This window comes from Phyllobates terribilis, unplaced genomic scaffold, assembly GCF_046119375.1.
Source record: "Phyllobates terribilis strain yellow unplaced genomic scaffold, ASM4611937v1 Scaffold_7__3_contigs__length_470593459, whole genome shotgun sequence".
Lineage (NCBI taxonomy): Eukaryota > Metazoa > Chordata > Amphibia > Anura > Dendrobatidae > Phyllobates > Phyllobates terribilis.
The window spans coordinates 387,022,149-387,031,975 of NW_027362767.1; the positions used below are offsets into that span (position 1 = coordinate 387,022,149).

Genomic DNA, 9,827 nt, shown 5'->3' on the forward strand with positions numbered 1-9,827 from the left:
ATGACGTGGGGTCCCCCCTATTTTAATAGCTAGCAATGGCTAGGCAGACAGCTGGGGGCTGATATTAATAGCCCAGGAAGGGTGCCATGAATATTGGCCCCCTCCCAGGCTAGAAACACCAGTCGTCAGCCGCCCCAGAAATGGCGCATCCATAGGATGCGCCAACTCTGGCACTTAGCCTCGCTCTTCCACGCTGCCCTGGTGCGGTGGCAGGGGGTAATAGTGGTGGGGTTCATGTCAGCGCCAGCTGCCATGAAGCCCAGGTTAGTAATGATGGGCGTCTATAAGACACCCCCATTACTAACCTACAAAGTGTTAAAAAGAAAAAACACACTACACCCAGAAAAAAATAATTTATTTGAAATAAAACACACAATTTTATTTAATTCTTAGTTTACTAAAAATAATAGTTACCTGTCCACGTTCCTGCGCTGATCTCCCATGCACAGCTGTCACATCTGGAGATGGTGACAGCTGTGCATGGCTGCTGTAAGCTCACGCTGCCGGGAACACGTCCGCTCCCGGCAGCGGGAGCCACTGACTGAGGTCACCGGAGTGCATTCAGGCAGCGCAGCTCCGAAGACCTCCTTTACGGCACTGCTGTACCGTGGGAATTTCTCACGATACAGCAGGGCCGTAAAGGAGCTAACCGGAGCAGCGCTGCCTGAACTCCGGTGAACCCTTACGGCCCCGTCATTCTAGCGGCGGCAGCGGTTCAGAGCGGTCACATTCTATGTGGCTGCTCTGAACTGGAGATCTTCGTGGGACACTCGTGGACTACTACGGAGGGGTAAGGATAAGGTTGTGGTTTATTATTTTATATTTTATTACAGGAGATCGATGGCTTCGGGGAATTAGGTGTCTTGGTGAGTATAGGTGTAGTTTTTTATTTTTTACTTTATTTTAGGTGGCGATCGGAGGGGACAGGTAATGTATGAACTAATTTATTGTAGGTAACCACTGGCCACCAATGACATGTATTTAACATTTATTGGGGACACAGTAGGGCAATTTAAATAGCAGGATCAGTCTGATGGGAACTACTGCTCCCATCGAGCTGATCCTGCTGGCAGGAGTGGACGGGGGACAGACATAGGCCGATGGGAGTAGTAGTGTCACATCGGCCTATGTCTGCCTGCACGCACACACCCGCACACACACTGCACACACCCGCACACATCGCACAGACACCGCGCACACCCGCACAAACATCGCGCACACACACCGCACACACACCCCGCACACACACTAATCATGACGGGCTGATGGTCTGGGAGGTGAGGCTGACCTGTGCGGCCGTGGGAAAGTTCATGTGAGTTCATGCAGTCAAGCATGAACTCACATGAACCCTCTGAGGGCACCGCGGCTAATTCAAATGAACAGCTGATCGGCATCAGCTGATACCTCAGCTGTTCATTTGAAATAACCGGCGGGAAAGCGCAGCACAGAACGGGAAAGCCGGCAGTGAAGTCTTTTCACTGCCGGCTTCCCCGCCCGGGTCCTTCACTCCCCGCTCCTTGGAGCTGCGCTCCCCGCCCGGTCCTAACTTACGATCGGGATGGGAGGTGGCGAGGGGAGCGGAGGATCGGGGTGGGAGGCTGCGGGGAAGCAGTATGGGGCTGTGTGATTGTTTAAAAGCCGGCGGCTTTATACCGCCCGCCGGCTTTTAAACAATCAGGAGAATTCTCCCCCGCTGGGATGTCATTCTGATGACAGGCTGGATCGCGCTGCCATCCAACTTGTCATCCTTCACAGACACTGCAGAGCGCAGGCATTATGGGAACTTCCGATTCCGGTATCCGATATTGTAAAAGTATCGGAATTAAGTATCGGAATTCCGATACCGCGAATATCGGCCGATACCCGATATTACAGTATCGGAATGCTCAACACTAGCCACAATGTAAAATCTATAGCTGGGCCCTCCGCCATGTACCAAGTGTCATTTATAATCCTTGAATATTCTTATCTGACTCAAAGGCCTCCGCAGACGCCAAGACATGGAGACATCTGAATCCCCTTTAGCTACTCCCTTGACCAATCATCCACCATTTCATATTTAGACTAGTTAGTTCTAGTATCACTTTAGATATACTGATGCTTAGAATTCAAATGAATTATTTTGTATCCAACCAGAAAAAGTTCACCAAGAGATAGACAAAGTGATTGGAAGAAACCGTTGCCCAACAGTGGAGGACAGAAGTAAGATGCCATACACTGATGCTGTGATCCACGAGATACAACGTTTTACCAGTATAATTCCACTGAGTCTACCACATTGTGTCATACAAGATACCCAGTTCAGAGGTTATTATCTGCCTAAGGTGAGAAGTAAAGCCCATGTCACGGTTGAAGTGACGTTAGAGTCCTTCACATAACCATAACCACTGTCCATTTGTCAGAACTTGAAACTTCTGGGCCTCAATTCAAAATCTGTAACAGGGACATACATGCCCTACCATGAGCCATTTAGAATATTGATGTCTTCTTAAATGGCAGAGGACCTTTTGAGCCAAGGTCCAGGTGCAACTGCAACCCCAATAGCTAATCCAATGCCATATGGCTGATTTGAGCATACGGATATAAGTTGCAATTCTTGATTTTAGAAGGTATTGCGAATACATATAGGGTCATAAATCATATAGAAGTTAAGAAAAAACCTTTTCAACCATAAACAAATTTGAAGGGTAAGCAGGTGACATTGAATATTTGTTTAATAGGTGAAGGGTAGAAAGTAGTTAGATTAGTAGACAAGGCTCAAATAAATCCTACTCAGATGATGGGGCACATCAAACATTTGGCTTGGATTAATTTAGTAGACAAAGGAAAATGAACCTTTGCTTATCTACAGCAAAGTGACTAGTTCGGAGAACAGTGTGTTGGCCAATCCTGCAAGAATTGGTGTTTTCCAAAAATTGTATCTACAATATTATGAATGACTTAGTATGTCCCATTAAAAGAGTTGTCCAAACTTAGGATATTGATGATCTATTCTTGGATAGGTCATCAAGATCAGATATGTCAATCCAGCACCCCAACCGATCAGCTGGGGGCCAGATTCACTTCAATATGTACTGAGCTGCAGGTTTTGGCAATGGACACTACATAGTGTACGAAGATATGATTTTGTAAATTAACTATTCAGGTCAGTATTATGCATTTGCAGTATTTGTTAGCCAAAATTACTGGAGCATACGCAGAGAATAGAAAAATAGAGAAATGTGCAGTTGTGCAACTCTATTGTATTTTGGTTTGAGCTTGAAAATACTGCAAATAATACAAATAATATACAGTTAAATGAAAAAGTTTGGGCACCCCTATTAATCTTAAGCTTAATGTTTTATAAAAATTGGTGTTTTTGCAACAGCTATTTCAGTTTGATATATGTAATAACTGTTGGACACAGTAATGTTTCTGCCTTGCAATGAGGTTTATTGTACTAACAGAAAATGTGCAATCTGCATTCAAACAAAATTCGACAGGTGCATAAGTATGGGCACCCTTATCATTTTCTTGTTTTAAATACTCCTACCTACTTTTTACTGACGTACTAAAGCACTTTTTTGGGTTTTGTAACCTCATTGAGCTTTGAACTTCACAGCCAGGTGTATGCAATCATGAGAAAAGCTACTTAAAGTGGCCACTTGCAAGTTGTTCTCCTGTTTGAATCTCCTCTGAAGAGTGGCATCATGGGCTCATCAAAACAGCTGTCAAATGATCTGAAAACAAAGATTATTCAACATAGTTGTTCAGGGGAAGAATACAAAAAGCTGTCTCAGAGATTTAACCTGTCAGTTTCCACTGTGAGGAACATAGTAAGGAAATGGAAGAACACAGGGACAGTTCTTGTTAAGGCCAGAAGTGGCAGGCCAAGAAAAACATCAGAAAGGCAGAGAAGAAGAATGGTGAAATCAGTCAAGGACAATCCTCAGACCACCTCCAGAGAGCTGCAGCATCAACTTGCTGCAGATGGTGTCACTGTGCATCGGTCAACTATACAACGCACTTTGCACAAGGAGAAGCTGTATGGGAGAGTGATGCGAAAGAAGCCGTTTCTGCAAGCACGCCACAAACAGAGTCGGCTGAGGTATGCAAAAGCACATTTGGAGAAGCCAATTTCTTTTTGGAAGAAGGTCCTGTGGACTGATGAAACCAAGATTGAGTTGTTTGGTCATACAAAAAGGCGTTATGCATGGCGGCAAAAAAACACAGCATTCCAAGAAAAACACTTGCTACCCACAGTAAAATTTGGTGGAGGTTCCATCATGCTTTGGGGCTGTGTGGCCAATGCCGGCACCGGGAATCTTGTTAAAGTTGAGGGACGCATGGATTCCACTCAGTATCAGCAGATTCTTGACAATAATGTTCAAGAATCAGTGATAAAGTTGAAGTTACGCAGGGGATGGATCTTTCAGCAAGACAATGATCCAAAACACCGCTCCAAATCTACTCAGGCATTCATGCAGAGGAACAATTACAATGTTCTGAAATGGCCATCCCAGTCACCAGACCTGAATATCATTGAACATCTGTGGGATCAATTGAAGAGGGCTGTCCATGCTCGGCGACCATCAAACTTAACTGAACTGGAATTGTTTTGTAAAGAGGAATGGTCAAAAATACCTTCATCCAGGATCCAGGAAATCATTAAAAGCTACAGGAAGTGACTAGAGGCTGTTATTTTTGCAAAAGGAGGATCTACTAAATATTAATGTCACTTTTCTGGTGAGGTGCCCATACTTATGCACCTGTCAAATTTTGTTTGAATGCAGATTGCACATTTTCTGTTAGTACAATAAACCTCATTTCAAGGCAGAAACATTACTGTGTCCAACAGTTATTACATATATCAAACTGAAATAGCTGTTGCAAAAACACCAATTTTTATAAAACATTAAGCTTAAGATTAATAGGGGTGCCCAAACTTTTTCATATAAATGTACAATACTCACCTTGATAACAAATAGGGAAAAAGTCATAAGTGTCTCATTCTAGCCCAGAGTCTTGTTAGACTTAACCTTTAATAGGGTTTAGTATACATTGTATTTTGTTGTTGATATAGACAGTATGGAGGAATGGTAGCAAAGAGCGGAAATCTTGAGAGGATCATTAAAAAATAATGCAATGTATGAAACATAATAATGAATATTATATATGACTGTCTTACAGGGCACAAATGTGATCCCAGTCCTCACCTCAGTCCACAATGATCCTGAGAAGTTCAAGGAACCTGAAATGTTCAACCCAGAAAACTTCTTGGATGAAAATAATCGGTTCAAGAATAATGAGGCTTTTATGCCTTTCTCTACAGGTACATAATAATGACATTAAATGAGCATGTATATTTACTAACTCATAGATCCAATGAAATAAAAATCCAAAGGTAAAATTTAGGAAAATGTAATGAACTCTTTTTTTAATACGCATCGACCAGGTTTCTTTTATCTACATGATGCATGAGTCGTCTGCGTCAAACATTGTAATATTATATTCTGTACTGTCCCCCGTAGACTTTCAAAATGGTGTCTAATTGTATCAAGTACAACTCTTTATGAAACCAGCATTTAAAGGGAACCATAAGGTTTCTCCATTCAACACCAGTGCTATCTTCTTTCTATATCTTAAATTTGATGTAAAAAAAAAATGTTCCTTGCCCCTCCACAGCATTTGCCTCCCTAAGTACTAGCTCACACGGTGCATTATGCTGCCGAGTGCTCTCTAATATTTTATCGGATAGCACTCGGCCCAATGTTTTACTAAGGATTTGCGAGGTTTTTTTTCTCATGCCAATTCAGCATGAGAAAACAATTGCAGCTGAGAGTGGCTCTGATATTCGGATCGCACACAACCATACAAGTCTATCGGATTCCCTCTGTGCGCAGTCCAACATCTGTGGGCAGAGACAATGGAGAAGATGGAGAAATTAAGTTCTCCATCTTCTCCCACCTGTGATGCTATCCTCACATGCGAGAATCGGATCACACTTGGCTCAATCTCCAACAGAGTTTGAAAAGAGTGTCTTTAACATAATCGGCCCGATTCTCTCGCAAGGGAGAAACAACGACCATGTGACCCTGGCAAAATGAGAAGACTGGCGCATGTGCAATTCACTCTGCTTGTTCAGGGCAATAGAATCAATTACCTCCTATGTATCTCCTGGTCTTCTAATTTATGGCCCTGATCGTAGATTTGCATTATGGTGTGGATGACGATGAAGAAGAAATCCATTTCAATAAAAACACAGAAGGATGGCTTCAGCAGGCTGTACTTCTGGTTCTGAGCATGCTCTTCAGTGAAGGCTGCTAGTCTCCTACCTAAAATATTAATAGCGCCCAGCGCTTTAGGAATATTGATCAACCATGGGCAGCATGGTGGCTCAGTGGTTACCTCTTCAGCCTTGCAGCGCTGGAGTACTGGGTTCAAATCCCACCAAGGACAACATCTGCAAGAAGTTTGGATGTTCTCCCCGTGTTTGCGTGGGTTTCCTCCGGGTTCTCCGGTTTCCTCCCACACTCCAAAGACATACTAGAGTCTTTGTGACTTTGTGACTAGATTGTGAACCCCGATGGGGACAGCGACAATGTCTGTAAAAGCACTGTCGAATTCATGGAAATATGGTATATAAGTGAGTAAAATAAATAAATAAACCATAATAATAAAACCACCAGCAGGTGAGGTAATTAACATTAACTCATGACAATGGCACCGGTTATTTAGAGGGATATACTGTATACTGTATCAAGTTCCTCAGGTTGATGTGTTGGAAGCACAAAAAATGGGCAAACGTAAGAGTATGAGAATTATGGCAAGGGTCAAATTGTGATGGCATCTTGAAAATGGCAGGTCTTGTGGCGGGTGTTCCAGTATGCAGTGGTCCAGGAAAGGACAATCAGTGTATCGGCAAGAGGACCATGGGAGCCCAAGACTCATTGATGTGTGTAATCATGAAAAAGTTTAGCCAATCTGATCCGATCCCATGGAAAAGTCACTGTAGAAAACATTACTGAAAAAGTTCCCTCCTACTATGATAAAAAGTTTTCAGCTCACATAGCACATTGGGGGTTTTTGCATATGGGACTAAATAGACAAAGAATGGTTACAGTGCCCATACTGACCCCTGCCAATACACAAAGCTCCTATAATGCATCAGAGATGAGCAATGGAGCAGAAGAAGCTTCATCTGAGAAATCACAGTTGGAGCTACCAATGATATATCCTCTTTTCTGGGCTGCCATTCATTACAATGTTGGGAATAGTCTGGGAGAAAATGTCCAAAAAAAGCCTACATGTAATATGCAAAGAAAACTCTTCCTTTACTATTATGTTAATGATCCTATGTGTTTTTATTCTTCAGGTAAACGTATCTGCTTGGGGGAAGGGTTGGCCCGCATGGAGATTTTCATATTTTTTACTACTTTTCTGCAAAATTTGACTTTCAAGCCCACGGTGCAACCTGAAGAGATTGACCTGACCCCATCAGTCAGCGGCGTTGGCAATGTGCCCCCTATTTACCAGCTCAGAGCAGTACCTCGCTAGGCTACTTAGTGAAGAGCAATTCACGTGTAATTCGTTGGTATAGAAAATGGATTTGGTGCCGACCAATAGAGAGCAGCATTGTCATTTATATTGGTGGATAAGAAGCAGCTCTCAAATGTATTATCAGAACAAAATGTAAAAAAAACTTTCACCATGGTAAAAAAAATCTGCAGTAATATGTCAAAAATTTATTGAGATACGATGTACACTATTGAAAAACATTGATCTTTCGTTCGCAATGGAATACCATCCACCAGGAATAGTGATGCAGCTGTGGCAGATATCAATTGCTTTTAATTTAATTGGGGTGCTGAATTAAATAAGCAGGGGATGCCCAATAGTGCAGAACCCTTATCAAGGGGTTAAATTCTTACAAATATTAAGGATAGTTTTAAAGTGATAAAATAAGGCACACTCACTGGCTCTCATCCCTGTGGATCCAGCATTGGCCACTCCAGTAATCTGCACCAGGATATGAAGCAATGACATCATGTTCTTCAGTAACTTGACCACTAAAGGTAGTGATTGGCTGCAGCAGACAAGTGATTGGGATGTTTCATTAGAATAATATGACTGCTGCAGCCAATCACAAGTCTCCGATGTCAGGTGATTTAAGAATGAGAAGTCATTTGTTTCTTTGTGGTGTGACCAGCACTAGATCCAAGAAGGTTACAGCAGGTGAGTACAAGTCATTTTATTGTTCTAAAACCATTCCTGAAATTGTTACATTTTTGTAAAAGACCGAAAATCCCTTTAAACTACATTGAATTCATACAGAATTTTATAATTTTGCTCCACAGTTATGTGAAAAAACACTAGCCCATCAATGTGTTGTGCTTCAAATCAAGGGTAAATTGTGAATTTTGTCATCACTAAGCAATTTTGAGAAGTGCCTTCCAAAGCAGATATGGTTATCAGGCAGACATAATTTAAGTCACACATTTCTGAAGCAAATCCACTGCTTTTTTTCAGTTTTGCGAGCCAAAAGAACCAAAATTTACTGAATAAACTGATCCCAGTAATACTTGCTGGATGTAAGGTCTATGTGTGCAAGATGCTGCTCCTTGCACTAGCTTTCATGTATTAGCACAGCTTCATTTTGGTACTGATTTCTCCTTCTAAAACAATGATTTCCCTATTAATTTGCAGACTCTTATGCTGTCTGATGTGTGATGTCCCCCCTCCTTCTGCAGCATCTGTGTTCTTTCTTTTTTAGCTCATTGTACTGATGTTTCCCCGCTGATATAGCTAACACTGTGCTACTGTGAGAGGAGTGATGGGTAGAGCAGACACAGCAGTTGATATCAGTTCTGACCAACAGGATTCAGGAGCAACAAGCTCTTGCATCTGTGCTAGAAGCAGCAGTACAGCCAGCTATGTGAAGTTGCACAGACTCTACAGCAGAAAAACAGTTGGAAATGTTCAATAGTGACTATTATAAGGTGAAAAAAGACAAGTTTGAAGATAACTTCCCGTTCACAAATGGATTTTCTATCGCTAAGAAAATCATCTTTGAATCTTTATTTAAATGTGGATTCAACCTAGGGTTATTCGATTTCCCCTAGTATATCAGTAATAGTTGAAGAGGCAGCAGCACATATAAGATGTCAATTAAACACATGGGGGGGGGAGGAAATTGGATGATTGATACAGTAGCTAGGAATCATTCCGCCCTTGGTTCACTTACTGCCTCATTTGCTTAAATATTCACTGTTGTTTTTCTCTGTGATTGAATACCCATTGGCGGACAGAAAGATATGTAAGAACTTGGCTTTTACTATCTTACATAGAAATAATGTAAGGTGTAATAATTATGGTCACCCTAAAATTTGCAATTAGGAAGCAAATGAATAATAGTAAAAAATGTGCAAAGATGTATATATCGCCTTCAAAGTGATTGTACAACTTATAGTTTTTTTTACTAATAAAAATGAGAAAATAATGGGGAGTGAGCTTGTGTTACCTGCATGAAGGTTTTACCTTCCATTGTAATCAATCATGTCTGTGATGATAATGAGATGACTGCTGAAAAGTAATCCCTACAGATCAAGAAGTATCAGCCTATTTTCATGCAGTAGTTAGGGGAAAAAATGCAAGATATCCAGCTTTTTATAAGACAGATAATGGCATTAAAAATGAAAAAAATAAATAAACATAACAAAAAATTCTTAAACAATATGCTTAACATAAAAAATGGGTCATTTTCTGATGAAAAGTTTTCCTTAAAGCGAAGTTTGTGTTACATGTATTTAAAAAAAATATGTTGGCAATGTTTGTTTTTTTTTCAGTTA

The 9,827-nt window shown here is 41.4% G+C and overlaps 1 protein-coding gene across 1 annotated transcript in view; it reads left to right on the top strand.

Moving 5' to 3' along the window:
* The window catches only part of LOC141154939 (cytochrome P450 2F3-like), a 61,545-nt gene extending 51,919 nt beyond the window's left edge, over positions 1-9,626 (top strand). The window contains exons 8-10 of the mRNA XM_073641506.1: positions 2,137-2,324; positions 5,170-5,311; positions 7,355-9,626. Coding sequence (XP_073497607.1) covers positions 2,137-2,324; positions 5,170-5,311; positions 7,355-7,536 — 512 coding nt within the window. The 3' untranslated portion in view covers positions 7,537-9,626. The remainder of the gene's footprint in view (positions 1-2,136; positions 2,325-5,169; positions 5,312-7,354) is intronic.
* The last annotated feature ends 201 nt before the right edge of the window (positions 9,627-9,827 follow it).